This window comes from Lontra canadensis, unplaced genomic scaffold, assembly GCF_010015895.1.
Source record: "Lontra canadensis isolate GAN:19392208 unplaced genomic scaffold, GSC_riverotter_1.0 scaffold16, whole genome shotgun sequence".
NCBI lineage: Eukaryota > Metazoa > Chordata > Mammalia > Carnivora > Mustelidae > Lontra > Lontra canadensis.
The window spans coordinates 12,233,317-12,250,397 of record NW_022631010.1 but is presented as its reverse complement, the minus strand read 5'-3'; the positions used below and the strand labels follow the sequence as shown (position 1 = coordinate 12,250,397).

Sequence of the window (17,081 nt, the reverse complement as noted above, 5' to 3'; positions counted from 1 at the left end):
TGAAACCTATGGACCCAGATAGAATGACACTAGAGCTTTCTCCAGCTTGTAAACAGCAGACCATGGGACATTTTGGCCAACTTAACCACATTAGCCAATTCCTATAATATATCTCCTCTTCTGTGCATCTATGTCAATCCTGTTGGTTCTGTTTCTTGGAAGAAGCCTGACCAATACAAGGCATATGCCATGAGCCGCAGGCAGTATGAGCTAAGAGACTTCCTGGAGAGGCAAGAAATGGGGGATACCAGTTTATGTCAGATGTGGCTTCTTTCTATGTCTCCATCTGCTCATCATCTAAGTGTGCAGTTCAAAAATCAGAGGACAAACTTCTTTCTCAAGCTACACACCACTTTCAGTGAACATGGCCACCACAAAATTAAGTAGGCTTTTCTGGCACTCAAAAGCCTTAGCAAGTAATGTAGAACAATAGAAACAAGGGCAAAAGGGCCCAGGATTAGAAATCAACTGGGATTCAAACGCCTTAACAAACACTCCTTCTGTATGAACTGCCACTTCTCAGGCAAGACAGAAATCTGAGTACACTGGAGCCATTTGGAAACCCAAGGTGTCATCTGTGATACTTGTCAAGAGCCAGTAACTTCTTCAGTCATTCATGAATAGCTACTCTCCATATTTCAAAATGATGGTTAGAAGCACCTTGTGTACTCTGCTACCCACGTAGATCAATCTCTTTTTCTGAACATTAACCCAAAGGATGGATTTTTAACATTTTACTTGAGTATATTTGGATACATGTTAATTTTGACAAGTGTGTGTTTTCTGTTGGTTCAAAGATATTTTAGGAGAGAAATATACCACATGTGGTTTACAAAAAAGCTCCAGAACTCTAATGATTGCCTGCCCCTCCCCCCATGATAACTCCAAGTTCTGCTTACCAGAAGTATCCATGACATTTCTTCAGTTTGGGCTTTTTTTTTTTTTCTTTTTTAAGATTTTATTTTTAAGTCATCTTTATCCCCAGCATGGGATTTGAACTCACAGCCCCATGATCCAGTTGTATGCTCTACAGACTGAGCCAGCCAGGTGCCCCTCAGTTTTTTATACGGAGCCAAATATATATGTATGTAGCTATAATAATTTTAGGTATCTCCATCTCCAGTATTTTCTGCTGTGTAGATAGGATTTAGCTTTATTACATAATCTGCCTCTAACCCTTTCACAGTATAATTTTTTCAACTATTTTTGGTTGTATATGTAAGTGGTCCTTACATTTTGTGATTTTTGTCTTTGCTTACTGATGAGCCAAGACTTACATTATGCTTATCTTTTGTTTCCATTCCAGTGTTGGGTTTTCCCAAAATATCTTGTTGTCTTTCTCTTCTTTTTATAATGGCTTCTTTGTAAATAATCATTTATTTTTGCTTATTACATCTTATAATGTAATGTAAGGTGGCATGCATTTTTATTATTTATCTCCAAATTCCCTGCTACTTTGTGATGTCACTCTGGGTTTGGGGAGAGTCTCCCAGCCTGTCTATGCACCCCAGGCTAGTTCCAGACACACAGTTATTGGTTTTGCCTAAAATTCACTTTAAATGACAGTAAATTGCATATTGATAATGGAATAGGACCTTGCAATTAGACAGTCAGACATGGCCCTTAAGGGCCAAGTCTTGAAATTAGGTAGACTTGGATTTCTCTCCATTTCTGTCACTGCTAATCTTGGTACCATGGGAAACCCCATGATTTAACCTCCCAAAGTTTTGATCCCTGCCCTTATAAAATAAAAGTAATACCTCACAGAGTTGTGAGAATATAAGAGAATGGCTGTTCCACTTAGGTTAGACAATGTCTGGTTCCAGGAAATACTCATTTCATGTTACCTACTATGACTACTGATTTTTCAAAGGGCTTCTTCCAATGCCTCCTTAATTAGTAATTCTAACTATTCCAGAAGATCAGCAAATCTGGAGTATGCATTAAGAGAGGAGGGCTCCATCTCAGGCAGCCAGGGCCACGGGACAGGCCACATAGTGGAAGTGAGGACCAGTCCGGTATTCAAGGCAGCAAGTGTAGAGCAGCGTGGATGAGCCTGTTCTGAGCACGTGGACTGCTTGGGCTTGTATGCCATTTCAGTACCTTCCTACCTGGGTGAACTTGGGCACTTCTTAACCCCACTGAGACTCCATTTCTTTATCTGTATGGTGAGAATAACAATAGCCCTTACAACATAACTTACCATGAAGAGGATACCTGAGTTTATACAGACAGGACAGCATCTGGCATAGTTAGTCCTATATTAAGTCTATTTTAGCATTTTCTGGTCCCCAGGGAGGTGATGTGTTACCACACCAGGCAACCTGACACCAAGGATCCCAGGTGCCCTTCTCTTGCTCACCAGTCCCTTGAATCTCTGCTCATGTAAGGTACAAGATGCCACATAACGAGGGCTTTGAGCCCGGGCGTGTGCTTCAGGCAGCACTGAGCTGGGGCTGAGAGCTATGGTGTTGCTGAAAGCAGCTCACAGGCTGAGATGACAGGGAAACTGCCAGAGTGTTGCGTTGGAGTCTGGGAGTTTGGATTTCCTTCAGTTTCTTCCACGACTCAGCTTCCAGGCAAGAACACATGCTGGCCAAAACTGTCCATCATAGCAGTGCGGTTTGCTCTGAATTTTGCAAGAAACTTTTGGAAACACGGATTCTGGGGTCTGCTTATTCTTCCTCTAAGAATGAAACTACATGGTAGCAGAGAAGTCCCACGAAGAAGATATATATAACCCATTGTTTCCCAAATGTAATTCACTAAGGAACTACCCTTCATCTTGCACAGTTTTCACCTTTCAGAGAGGTGGTGTGCTCAGGAACACACTTTGGTTGATGCACAGTCAAACTAGCAGATAAGCGTTCACATGTGTGTTTAACAGTGAAAGCAATTAGGAAATAGCAGATATAAAGTCTTGAAATGCCTGATTTAAAAACCCGTAGCAGGGGCGCCTGGGTGGCTCAGTTGGTTAAGATTCTGACTCCCGATTTTGGCCCGGTTCATGATCTCAGGGTCGTGAGATTGAGCCCTGGGTCAGGCCCACGCTCAGAGGGGTATCTACTGGAGATTCTCTGTCTTCTTCTGCTCCCATCCTCTCACATAAATAGATCTTTTTAAAACATAAACACCATCAGCAGAATTTTCTGTGCTGAATGATGGCTACCAGAACGTTCTGGAAATAGGTCTGTTGGAACTCAGGAGCAGTATGAGGAGTTCTGTGCCCTTACTTTATGTGAAGGCTGAGAAGCAAGGGTCTTTATTCCTGTGGGAGGGGTTGTCCTGGCTCCCAGCAGCACTTTGGCCCCTTCTCAGTGACAGAGTCCTGCTCGGTCAGGAAAAAGGGTCTTTCTGGAGAAACATAAGGGGATCCCCAGATTTCCAGAATCTCATAGTTCCCTTATTGGAGCTCATCATCCCACCCAGGCATATCTCTAGTGGACCAAGTTTCCTAAGAAGGGCAAGGGTAGGGGTATTGGTAAAGAAGGCTAGTGCAGGACAACATTGAATTGTGTAGTAATTAAAAGCATGTGTTGGGAGGTTCTGAGCCTCCAGCTTTGTCATTTCTTAACTTCTCAGATTTTGTTTCCTCCATGGAGATATGACGATAACACCTCCTGTGCAGAGAAGAGTTAACATAGCAGGCCTGAGCATGTCTTAGAAAAGCCGATTTGCAAGATTGGCCCTTGGGTGGCATCTGGGAGCTCAGATTCCAGGAGGGTTCCCACCTTTCCCTGATAAAAATGGTTCACTGTGACTGAACTGTTTATGCTGAACCCCTGCTTTTCTTCTGGAGGCTAAAATTTTGGCATGGGCCATGCAAAGGGTGCCTATGTGACTAATACTGAATAAAATCCTCAGGCACTGAGTCTATAAAAAAGCTTCCTTGGTAGACAGCATTTTTTCATGTTTTGTCACAATTCATTGCTAGAGGAATTAATCAGGTCCTGTGTGAGTCCATTGGGAGAGGACCCCTGGAAGCTTACTCCTGGTTTCCCCCAGACTTTGTCCATGTGCCTTTTCCCTTTGCCGATTATGCTTTGCCTACGTTCACTGTAATGAATCACAGCTGGAGTGGAACTGTATGCTAAGTTGCTGTGAGTTCTCCTAGCAGATCGAACCTGACAGTGGTCTGGAAATATTCCCCTCCCGGTTCCACTGCCAATGTAGGGTTATTGTGAGTTTTAAGTGCGAGCGGGCGCAATGAACCTTGAGCACTATGCCAGGGACAGACGAAGTACGGACCTCTCAGAGAGAAGAGACCATTTATCAAGCAGATCTTGGGTTTTAGGAGGGCCTCCTATCTTGTATCTCTCTGCTTCATGGTGTAAAAAGCATCAGGATTCTTTCACCTGACTGTGAGATTCCTCATTGCTATCAGAGTAATGGCCATCACTAATGAAATATCTCCGTCCACCATGGAGAGTCTCTCTCTCTATTTAGTCAAGTGTGAGCTTCACAGGAACGTTGCTTGAAAAGGTAGAACTTTTTAATTTTCCTTTCTGGTTTCTTCCTCTGTAACTCTTCAACTCAAACTTACTAGATATGTCTCGCTGTATTTATAACAGTTGTTACAGTTGTATCGCAGGGTACAGTGAAGGAAAATTAATTCAGCCACAGATTTTTCTCTCCACAACTGCCTTATTTTAGAACAAGGAACAGTATTCGTTCATTGATATTTTCTTTTTTACATTCTCACTTGAGTGGCATGGCAACCCCTGGGACATTCACAGTCAGGAAGGGAATAGTAAAACATTTCTATTCTGGTTCTAAAAATATTTGACCTAGCATTTTCAGTGCTTGTTCATGTGTGAATTCATGTAACAAAACAAAACAAAACCAAAAAACCCCACTTCATCTCATGTGATTTTTCTAAGATAATTGCTATCTTGTTTTTTAAAAATGGTCATAAAGTTTATTAAAACATCAGGTGGACTCAGCCAACAGACGACCAAATTATATTTTCAAATTATTTTTGTTTTCACTAAATAACACCGAAAGATGGTATGTAGACTCACTTACTTACTTGGCATAATATCCTGGCCATATTACAGGCCCATATCCAACCAGAGAGTAATATCACAATTAAGATTCCTCTGAGTTGATAGAATTGTATAGCAGCTAATGTAGTGACCCAGATTGAACATTATTACTTGTGACTTTGAAGCAGCTAAAGTAGAAGAAGAAAAATGATGGGCATCTAAAGATACAAGATATGGGATGATAAGCAAGTCTTTGCTCTTAGCATTTCTGTGCCAAAATGTACTCCACTATGTAATGACGTAAAGCAACAGACATTTAGTGTGTCCTGATTCTGTAGACCAGCACTTTGGACCTAGCTCACCTGCATGGTGGTTCTGCTGGTTTTGACTGGGCTCACCTGATCAGCTATGTGGCTCTGCTACCTGGACCGATTGCTGGTTGGGCTGATGGGTGGCTAGAGCAAAGTGTGTCATCCTCAGCAGGATGGACTGGCCTTGTTCCCAAGCTGGCTGCTGGTTCCAAGAGCAGCAGGTGGGCAAGCCCCAATGTGCAAGATCATTTCATGCTTGTGTCATGGTTTCTTTTGTCCCGTTGGCCACAGCTAATTACATATCCAGGCCCAGAGTCATGTGGGAGAGACCCACCCAGGCGCATGGACACTGGGAGGCATGAAACATTGAGAGGCCATTCCAAGGGTCCTCAACCACAGCTGGATTCCTTTAGTTCTTTACATTTTTGGCTTGGGGTGTCCTCAAATGTTTAAAATCAGCTGACTTATATTTATTAATCCACTTTTGTAGGGTACTTAAAGAGTTTTTTAAAATTATGTTATGCTCTCCAAAAGAGACAACATATCAAGGTGTTTTGAGCCTTTATCTTTCATTGATTTTTCTTAATCACTTGATGCATTTTCCAAATTAGTCCAAAGTAACAACCAGGATGGATGGGGAAATGGGTTTTGTTAGAGTCTGGAGGAGTTAAAGCTATGAAGAATCTGGTCAAGAGAATACATATCCATCCAGTGTTGTGGTCTAAGTATGTCCCTCCAAAACGCATATGTTGAACTCCTAATCTTCAAAGAGATAGCGTTAGGAAGTAGGGCCTTTGGGAGATGACCAGCTCATGAGGGTCGAATCTCGTGAATGGAATTAGTGCCTTTATTAGAAGAGGCCAGTGAGAGCTCCCTCTTCCCTTCCAACATGGTCCTAGGGAAAAGACAGCCATCTGGGAAGTAGGTTCTCACTAGAAACCAAATCTGCCAGAGCTTTGATCTTAGATTCCAGACTCCAGACCCGTGAGAAAGAACCAGCTATTGTTTAAAAAACCTCCCAGTTTGGGGTATTTTGCTATTGCCGCTCAACAGACCTAGTAGATATCGGTAGAGGATGGAATGGGACTATGAGAAAGCTTGAAGGCAGCAGGAAGACCCTGTTTGCCAAGCAGGGCAACTGGTTATAAGAAGAAACAAATTTGAATGGAAGATGAAGGCAAGGGAGAGAGAGGGTGGGGAAGAGGGGAAGAGCAGGGGAAGATGCTAACATCCGTGAAGCTCTTACCCTAGGTGCTAGTCATGAATAAATGTACCGTGCTTGTTATTTTAGTCCATCAGCAAATATTTGTTGAGTCCTTCTGTATGCCAGGCATTGGCACATCGTAATGAACAAGCTAACAGTATCCCTTCTCTGGTGGATCTTCTATTCTAGTAGGGAAAACAGGCACCAGGCACACCATTATCCCTAATTAATTGACAGCAAGTGGATGTAGGCTGTGAAGAATAGGTACATGGAGCTGTATGAGTGTATAAGCTGCTTATTTAAGCCTAAGTGCTGGGATAAGGCTTCCCCAGCAAAGCTACAGTGAAACCAAACCATCTCCCTTTATATAAAGCCGGCTTTTCAGGATTCTCCAAACAATCATGATTGTCCTATTCTCAAAAACTAAGAGATGGAAAAGCAGTTACACCCAAGATCCTAGTGGGTAGGTGAACCAACCTGGGATTCAAACCCAGGATGTCTTAGATGTTTTCAGTACCATTAAGCACACAGTGACTATTTTACAGGTATCCTGAAGGTATCCTGGTCACAGAATATGTTTCAATTAGGTAAACTACATTGTTTCAAATAGACAAAATACACTGTGCAATGTTCTAAACATAATATCCACTGAAAAGTGGTCTTCCTCCCTGCCTTGTCCCTGAGGCTCTCTTCTCTCCTTCTCTGCAGGCAATGCCACTCAGGTTTCTTGCATATTTGTTCAGAGATCTATTTAATATTTGCAGCACTTAACTTTGTGCCAGGTACCCTTCAGAGTGTTTTACAAACGTTTGCTTGTTTCAGCCTCATGATAATTGTATATGGTGAATGTGATTTTTTTTAACATATAACATATTACTTGTTTCAGGGGTACAGGTCTGTGAATCATCAGTCTTACACAATTTGCAGCACTCACCATAGCACATACCCTCCCCAATGTTCAGCACCCAGCCACCCTATCCCACCCCCCAGCAACCCTCAGTTTGTTCCATGAGATTAAGAGTCTCTTATGGTTTGTCTCCCTCCCAGTCCCATCTCATTTCATTTTTTTCCCTCCCTACTCCCCATGACCCCCTGCCCTGCCTCTGAAATCCCTCATATCAGAGATCATATAATTGTCTTTCTCTGATTGACTTAATGGTGATTGTGATTATTAACCCCATTTTTCATCTATACCCCTGTTTGTTCAAAAGTGTTCAGATATTAAGTGCACGCCAAACTTTGAGATTCTTCTCCCTGTGTACCTGTCAGCTTTTGCTTTGCTAATACCACATAACAAGGTTGGAATCTTAGTGGCATAATTATAAACATTGCTTTCTTACCCCCGAGTCCCCTGTGACTCATCTGCGCCTGGATCCAGACTGGAGGTTGGATTTGGGTCGGTTTCACGCATCTCTCCTTCCAGGATCCAGGCTGAGGGAATATGCACAAGACAGGTCTTCTTGCCAGATGGCAAAAGCACAAGGAGGAAAGTGGAGACAAACAGTGCCTTCAAAACCCTCCACCCTGGACTGCACAGCAGTCCCATGGCCAAATCCAAGATCAGTGGGACAGGGAACTATGTTCCACATGGCAAGGGCAAGGAGAAAACAGATTAGGAACGAAATACCTCCTCTATGCACCCTGAAAATCCAACTTTCATCTTTTGCCACTGAGACAGAGAGGAATCATTGAAAAGCTAGAACTGCAACGGAATCATTTTTCCTGTCGTCTTATGCCAGCGAGATCTAACCAGCGATCTCTTGTTCTGTTTGCATTTCCCAGGTTTGCATCATGTTCGGAAAGAAAAAGAAAAAGATTGAAATATCTGGTCCCTCCAACTTTGAACACAGGGTGCACACCGGGTTTGATCCTCAAGAACAGAAGTTCACGGGCCTCCCCCAGCAGTGGCACAGCCTCTTAGCGGACACGGCCAACAGGCCGAAGCCCATGGTGGACCCTTCCTGCATCACACCCATCCAGCTGGCGCCCATGAAGGTATGGTGGGGATTCTGTCTTTTAGTCGGCTCAAGAGGCATGCTCTCATTTGAAGCAGGGCACCATCTTTACAGGCAAGCTAGAAAAGTGCCTAAATCATACACTTGTTTTTAAATCTCCGCTGATGATCGGTACTTATTCTCCAATGAGTATAATGTTCCCCACTTATTGTCAATTGCAGCACATGAAAAGGAACCTCAGCTTTCAGATGTGAGATTTTTTTTTTTAAATCAAACACATAAAACACATAAAATGCAATCACAAAATAGAGAAGCCCTATTTCTACTTTAAAATGGTGTTTGCTAGTCTTCATACCAAAGAATATTGTTGAGCCCCTCTGGTAAGTGTTGGCAGTAACTTCTGATTAAATAGGCAACCTTTAGGTGTTTTGCATTTGCCCTCAGAATGTTTAAACTTGTATATAAAACTTAATACTAACAGATTTTCAACAATAATGATTCATATGTATGTATATACATGCACATATACCTACATACCCAAAAATAGTGTACATGTTTTATATGTAATCATGTTTAAATACATATATATTCATATTTGTCTTCATGGTCTAGCTATTTCAAATAAAAATGAGTCACTTGAGTCTTAGGATATAATTTACCTTAAAGAAAGGGCTAGTAGATTTTTGATAAGGGATGTTCATGAGAGTAACTGCATTAAAGCAGAAATTAGTTCCAATAAATTTATTAGTATTAGTTATTATGTTATGCTAGTCACCATACAGTATGTCATTAGTTTTTGATGTACTGTTCCATGATTCATTGTTTACATATAACACCCATCACTGGGAATTTCAGGTATGTCAAGTGAGTATAGAGAAAATCCAGTCATTGCTGTTTCTTTTTTTTTTTTTAAGATTTTATTTATTTATTTGACAGAGATCACAAGTAGGCAGAGAGGCAGGCAGAGAGAGAGGAGGAAGCAGACTCCCTGCTGAGCAGAGAGCCCAACACGGGGCTTGATCCCAAGACCCTGGGAACATGACCTGAGCCAAAGACAGAGGCTTTAACCCACTGAGCCATCCAGGCGCCCCTCATTGCTGTTTCTTTATGCATCTCAGAATGGTATGAATTCTGCAGACCACCAACCAATTGCCCAAAAGCTATCTATGGGGGTTAAATGTCATTGAACTTTATTGTCCTGTTATTTAAGAGATTAGATTCTATTCTATGTCTCTTGCTCATGACATTAGCAGACATCTGAGCTACGAATACCTTCTGAGTCAACTTGAATATTGAATACATTGTGTTTAAGTATTTAGGCAAAACAGGAATGGTTGTGTTTTTAGAGGATGCAAAGAAAGACGCCTACCTGGTGAGTTACTGGAAATTCTTAGATCACCGGGGCTGAGTAAATTAGCACTGTGATTCCATCATTCAAGCATAGTCTTGGTCATTCTCTTTTGGCATTGTTTTGTTTTGTTTTCTGTTCTGTCATTGAAATGGGTGGATCAGTTCAACCCAAAGATAAATACAGAGTCTTCTAATCGTGCATTTTTTCAGTTTGATTTTCTGACAAGATTTGAAATTTTTCAGGAAGCTAAAGTGTAAAACACTCGAAAGATGGATATTTGAGAAGATACATCTTTAGGGACAAAAAGGGTAATGGTATTTAATAGAAATTGACCAATTAACCAACTCTACTGGTTGATATTAGGCAGTATCCTTTTACTGAATAGGATTTTTTTTTTTTTAGTTTATTTTCAGCGTAACAGTATTCATTGTTTTTGCACCACACCCAGTGCTCCATGCAATCCGTGCCCCCTCCAATACCCACCACCTGGATCCCCCAACCTCCCATCCCCCGCCCCTTCAGAACCCTCAGATTGTTTTTCAGAGTCCATAGTCTCTCATGGTTCACCTCCCCTTCCAATTTCCCCCAACTCCCTTCTCCTCTCCATCTCCCCTTGTCCTCCATGCTATTTGTTATGCTCCACAAATAAGTGAAACCATATGATAATTGATTCTCTCAGCTTGACTTATTTCACTCAGCATAATCTTTTCCAGTCCCGTCCATGTTGCTACAAAAGTTGGGTATTCATCCTTTCTGATGGAGGCATAATACTCCATAGTGTATATGGACCACATCTTCCTTATCCATTCGTCCGTTGAAGGGCATCTTGGTTCTTTCCACAGTTTGGCGACCGTGGCCATTGCTGCTATGAACATTGGGGTACAGATGGCCCTTCTTTTCACTACATCTGTATATTTGGGGTAAATAGCCAGTAGTGCAATGGCAGGGTCATAGGGAAGCTCTATTTTTAATTTCTTGAGGAATCTCCACAGTGTTCTCCAAAGTGGCTGCACCAACTTGCAATCCCACCAACAGTGTAAGAGGGTTCCCCTTTCTCCACATCCTCTACAACACATGTTGTTTCCTGTCTTGCTAATTTTGGCCATTCTAACTGGTGTAAGGTGGTATCTCAATGTGGTTTTAATTTGAATCTCACTGATGGCTAGTGATGATGAACATTTTTTCATGTGTCTGATAGCCATTTGTATGTCTTCATTGGAGAAGTGTCTGTTCATATCTTCTGCCCATTTTTTGATATGATTGTCTGTTTTGTGTGTGTTGAGTTTCAGGAGCTCTTTATAGATCCTGGATATCAATCTTTTGTCTGTACTGTCATTTGCAAATATCTTCTCCCATTCCATGGGTTGCCTCTTTGTTTTGTTGACTGTTTCCTTTGCTGTGCAGAAGCTTTTGATCTTGATCAAGTCCCAAAAGTTCATCTTCGCTTTTGTTTCCTTTGCCTTTGGAGACATGTCTTGAAAGAAGTTGCTGTGGCTGATATCGAAGAGGTTACTGCCTCTGTTCTCCTCTAGGATTCTGATGGATTCCTGTCTCACGTTTTCTCCCTAAGGGAAGGCTAATGCTTCGGAATGACTAAATAATTTTGGGGGGGGGCATATCTGATACGAAATTGGGATTAAAAAGAATTTGCTTTTTATTTATTTTTATTTTTTCTCATATCCCAAGTTTTTCTAAAACTCAGGCATTGGAATATGCATTGTGCCCAGAAAATTCTCTGCCACTGATTGTCACAGAGAAGGTAAAATGCCCAAGTGAAATACAGTTATTGAGTGTGGTTATCAGATGATGAGGAACATTCTAGAAGGAGGCAGTCTTAGTATAACATCCTAGCTAAAGGCCCAGGATGTGTGCTGTCTTACTAGAGAGCATCGTTTATTCACTGTGGTTTTTTCACTCGTCTGAGTCCTAGCAGGTCCTGGCTGGTGGTAGAGGAGGACAATCCTATCTCAGTGATAATCCACTGTTCTTGGTGGATGGTGGACTTAACAAGACTTCTAGTTCATGTCTTCCGTCTCTTAGGTGGGCTGGCCCATATCCTCTCTGACAGAATTTGTCAGCCCCACGGAGAGTCGGAGCAAGGTTTCCTACCTGCCGAGCTCCTGAGCCCCAGGATTCTCTTACTCATGGTAGGGGCCTTCTTGCCCTGATGCCCTATGAGTGAGCCTCCAGTCTATATGAAATGAAAATATTTGTTAGAGACACTTACATGCAAACCACAAGATGGCTGGAAAATACATCTCTAGTGTAGACCCAGGCCTGAATTTTGCAAATGGGACTTCAGGCACAATTTTGCCTGTGAGAAAGAAAGTAAATACAGATGGGGAGTGACAAAACAGTATTCAGCTAGGCTGGATTTTCCCCAGAAGAAGTAAAGTTAATCAAATGCTTTCAACTGAAGGATGCCCAATAAATCCATACTTGATACTCTCCTCCTGATCCTGAGTGCAGTTAATGCTATTGGGCAGTACTGGTGGTCCGAGGGAGTCCTGCAGACTCCACCAGCCCCTCAAGAATAAAGAAAATAAAAGACTCAGGGGACCAAAGTATGTCATGTGGTTCGGATGACGTACTTTGGAAATGCCTTCTCTGGAGAAATCGTCCCTATTTTAAACATATTATAATAAATCATACAGAATCTATTTCAGAAGTCTGAACAACCCTTGAAACAAGTTATGAAGGAATTGATAGAAAGGAGTGAGAAGAGCTGTACAGATTTAAAGCTTTTTTGGCAAAGTTCTTCAAGTAGAAGCAACAATTCTAATTTGCTCAGGTTGTCTTGTAATGGGGGCAAAGAACAGTGAGAGATTGCGACGTGAAAGCAGTAAATGGAAGAAATGCATAGCGCCTTGCACTGTGGCAAATTGCCGGTTCCTGGGTACCGGTCAGTAAGCTTTGGGCAGGCTGGTTCTGAAGGGAAATTCACCATCACAATGAACTCTTCTCTGATTAGAGTTTCAGCTGTTCCAATTCAGGACCTTCTTTAAATTGCTTGTCTCCCTTGCCAGATCACCCTTCTTCCATGTAGATCGATTTCGGTCAGTGTTTCTCAAACTATAGTCCATCCAAGTCCCCTGGAGGGCTTGATAAAACACAGATTGCTGGGCTCATCCCCAGAGTTTCTGATTCAGCAGGACTTGGTTGGGGTCAGAAATTTGCATTTCTAATAAGTTTTCAGGTGATACTGATGCTGCTGGTCTGGAAACCACACTTTAAGATCTTTGATTTAGGTAATTATAAAGGAATTTATCTGCATAAGGTATAATCAATACAAGTTTATGCTGGTCAGGATTTCCAAATGCTCAGAAATGTAACCAAAAGCACAGGTTAGCTCAAACTTGCATCAGAAGTTAAAATGCATGTACTCAGCCAAAGGCATGTAGGCAGACTGAGAAAATCTGAACCCTCAGAGGCGGTGGAGGGGTTTGGGGGAGATCCCTTTAAAACATTTGACAAGTACCTTTGGGAAACTCCTTTTTCTGTCCAACATCATTTTGTCCACGGAACATCGTAAGCAATATTACCAAAATTACTTCTGAATGAGATGCATTTATATAAATGGCAGGTTGAATGGTCACATTGTTCTTGTCCCTTGCTTCTTATTCTTAAACTTGGACTTTAATCAGAATCTCCTAAGGAGTTTGTTACAACCCAGATTCCCCAGCCCCAACCTAGAGATTCAGATTCAGTAGATCTGGGGGGGGCTTGGTGATTTGCATGTTTAACAAGCCCTCATTTGCTGCTCATGCTGCTGATGATTGAGGGGAGGGGAACATTTTAAGAACCACTGTTTTAGCTGGACTGAAGTTCGAATTTAATGATCACTCTCTGGAACAGCCTAGAAATCATTTAAAAGATGCTAAAAATAAATATAAAGGATGATATTAAAAAGCCTTTGTAGTTTCTACCTAACGTGAACAGATAGCATATTTTAATATTTGCTTCATATTTGGTTTTCAGTTTCAGGTATAGAGCTATAGATATAACAGTATTATTTGGTATACTGAAATGTTATTAGATGATGTCATCCTATATCTAATATTCTTCAGCTTGCTTTTTTGCTTAACATTGTTTTGAGATAAATCATATGTATGTGTAGAAAATGAGTTTATTTAGGAATTAGAGGGCTTGGGGGGGTTTTTTGTTTGTTTTTTTTGTTTGTCTGTTTGTTTTACAGTTTATCCGTTTCTCTACTAAGGGATATTGACAAGTATTTGCTATTTGTGAGTAATATTGTCATGAAAGTCCATGTCTCCTTGGGCATATGGTGAGGAGTTTTCTTGTAGCAGTTCTCAAAGTGTGGTCTGAACTCTTTGAGGGAGTCTATGTGATCAAACTCATTTTAATAATACTGTGGGGTCATTGCGTTTGCATTTTCCACTCTCACTCTTTCCTAAGTGTACAGTGGAGCTTCCGAGGAGCTACATGACATGTCTTGATGTCATTGGTCTGATACCCAATGGAGCAATGCTTTGTATTCTTATGTTCTAAATGTTTCTCAGTTTTTATTTGAAATACAGTAAATGTTGATAGATAAAACATAAACCAAAGTATTTCGGAGTCTGTCCTCAATAATTATTAGAAGTTCTGGAGACCAAAAATTTGAGAACCACTCTGTTTAGGCTGATGTCAAATTTTAAAGATTTTTTTTTAAGATTTTATTTATTTGACAGAGACAGAGAGAGATCACAAGTACACAGAGAGGCAGGCAGAGAGAGGAGGAAGGAGGTTCCCCGCTGACAGAGAGCCCAACGTGGGGCTCGATCCCAGGACCCTGAGATCACGACCTGGGCCAAAGGCAGAGCTTAACCCACTGAGCCACCCAGGTGCCCCAGGCTGATGTCAAATTTTATCATATGCGGCCTCTATAATTTGCTCCTCACACTCTACTGATGGTTTTTGGTGGTTTTTCTTTTTTAATAGAGATGTTTGTCTTCTTTAGTTGGCTGGTAATCTTCAAGTCTCTCCAACTATCTGAGATTCTTGGATATAATATTCCATCCTTTTCAGTGTCACAGAATATAATTTGCCTCAACCAAGAGTTTCAACATCATTGAAAATTGCTACATCCTTGCTCACCATCCCTTCTCTAATTTATCTTTCAAATTCTTACTGACAGTCTTCTTTTTATCTTTTCAAGGTTGAAGATGCGCAAAGAAGACTAGAGCAAAACTGGCTCTGCCTGGGTTTGCTTCGTCTTCATCATCTTTGGTGTTTTATTGTCCTTTAAAGTGAGATTCTCCTTCCTCCTTTACCCCCCACCCTTGGCCATCATGTCAAAAAGCATCCTACTCTCAGAAACAGGGAAAATCAAGAGCGGGAAATGCTCAGGTCTGGCCACACTGTCCTTTTTGAGGGCTTGTGCCACTGTTTTGTATTCTCCCCCAGCAGAGCCTATGTAGAAAGCTCATCACAGAACGCTCCCATCATAATTACTCTCTAATTCTCCACCCTCTGTCTCTTTTCATGATTCACAATTTCACATTCAGGATTTATGTCTTCAGAGCCACATCATCCTTAATTTAGTTCTGTTTTCATGGGACTCACCACTTGCTTAGAAAGTTTTGCCATCCACTTTTTTGAACTACAAGGCAACTCTCCGACATTTCTGGCATTGATTTGCTTTTGACCCAAGGGAACAGGGTCTCCTAAGGATCCTTCTCATTTCTATGTCACTGAGGGGCTCTTCCTCACTGCTCAGACTTAAGTGTGGAGAGATCATTTCTTCTAGTGCTACCTTCATCTTCCGAGAGCTGTCACCAGGGGGTTCAAACTGGGCATCAGATTGTTGTCGTGCTCGAAGCCGAGTGACACTCACGACAGCTGTGAGAGTCGAAGGCTGCCCCTTCATGACTTTGGGGGCCCCTGTGCCTGTTTCATGTCTTATAATCTGAAAGCCTCCTATACCACTAGCTGCACTGAGTGGTTCCTACTCTCTTATTTTGATCCCAATGTTTTCCACCGGGTACCCTCTTACAGACCCCCCATGATTTTCTTCTTAAGTCTGTGTGGCTGTACATCTTCCTCCTTTCAGGTCTGTTCCCACTAAAATATCCTACTGAACATAGAAGCACCTTCCTTACAAGCTGAAATCCGGTGTCCAGATGCTCACCCTGCTAGGCGCTTAGGATTGGAAAGAGGAGGGAGGGTTCAGGGAGTCCGACACTGGAACGGAGGCCCAAGATCTGCCAGTTCTTTAGATAAGTAGCCTACCGACTTCTTTGAACAGATGTCTCCTTATCCATAAAGTGAGGATCAGCTTATATGGCCAGGATCCAAACTCTCTAGAAGCTTTAGTGTATGGAGAAGAATGCGTTCTGCAGTTTGTACTTCGGTTTAATAATGGAATAAAATTACAGATCTGGTAAGCAGTTCTTTAGAAAAATATCTTTTATGATTGAATTAATTCTGTTGATCAAATTATATATTTAGATATTAATTCATCAGAGTCTCCCAAGCATTTCAAGAAAATCAAGATTTCTTGCCTGCTTCAACCATAAACATTTTTAGAAAAAGAGTAAGTGCCTATAAACCAACAAAAACAGTAAATAAAATAAGATAGAAACAGAGAGGGCGACAAACCGTAAGAGACTCTAACTGTAGGGAAAAAAACTGAGGGTTGCTGGAAGGGAGGTGGGTAGGGGGATGGGGTAGATAGGTGAAGGGCATTAATGAGGGCCCTTGTTTTGTTGAGCACTGAGTTTTATTTAAACTTTTTTTTTTAAGATTTTATTTATTTATTTGGCAGAGAGATCTCAAGTAGGCAGAGAGGCAGTCAGAGAGAGAGAGAGGGGGAAGCAGGCTCCCTGCTGAGCAGAGATCCGGATGTGGGGCTCGATCCCAGGACCCTGAGATCAGGACCTGAGCTAAAGGCAGAGGTTTAACCCCCTGAGCCACCCAGGCGCCCCAGCACTGAGTTTTATATGCAAGGGATGAATCACTAAATCCTACTCCTACACTGTATGTAACTGTATGTTAACTAACTTGAATTTAAATAGAATCTCAAAAGAGAGAAAAGACATAAATTATCATAAGGCCATGAAATGTATTGTTACACCAATACCTAGCCTCCTATAAAAATATTGATAATATCATTGTTAAGCATGTACCAAGGGTTGCCAACCCTTGTTTATTAACTCAGAGCCAGTTCTGAGATCTGTATCTTTAAAACCCACAGGATGCAGAAAATTTTACATTAATTTCACTCATTCATTTATTGAGTGCTCACTCTGTCCCAGGGGTAGTTCTGGGTGAGGA

At 41.6% G+C, this 17,081-nt stretch overlaps 1 protein-coding gene across 2 annotated transcripts in view; it reads left to right on the top strand.

The window, feature by feature from the left end:
• PAK5 (p21 (RAC1) activated kinase 5) overlaps positions 1-17,081 on the top strand; it is a 284,443-nt gene that overhangs the window by 170,600 nt on the left and 96,762 nt on the right. For both annotated transcript variants that reach the window (XM_032859178.1, XM_032859176.1), the window contains one exon: positions 8,283-8,495. In XM_032859178.1, the coding sequence (XP_032715069.1) occupies positions 8,292-8,495 (204 nt within the window). In that variant the 5' untranslated portion in view covers positions 8,283-8,291. The remainder of the gene's footprint in view (positions 1-8,282; positions 8,496-17,081) is intronic.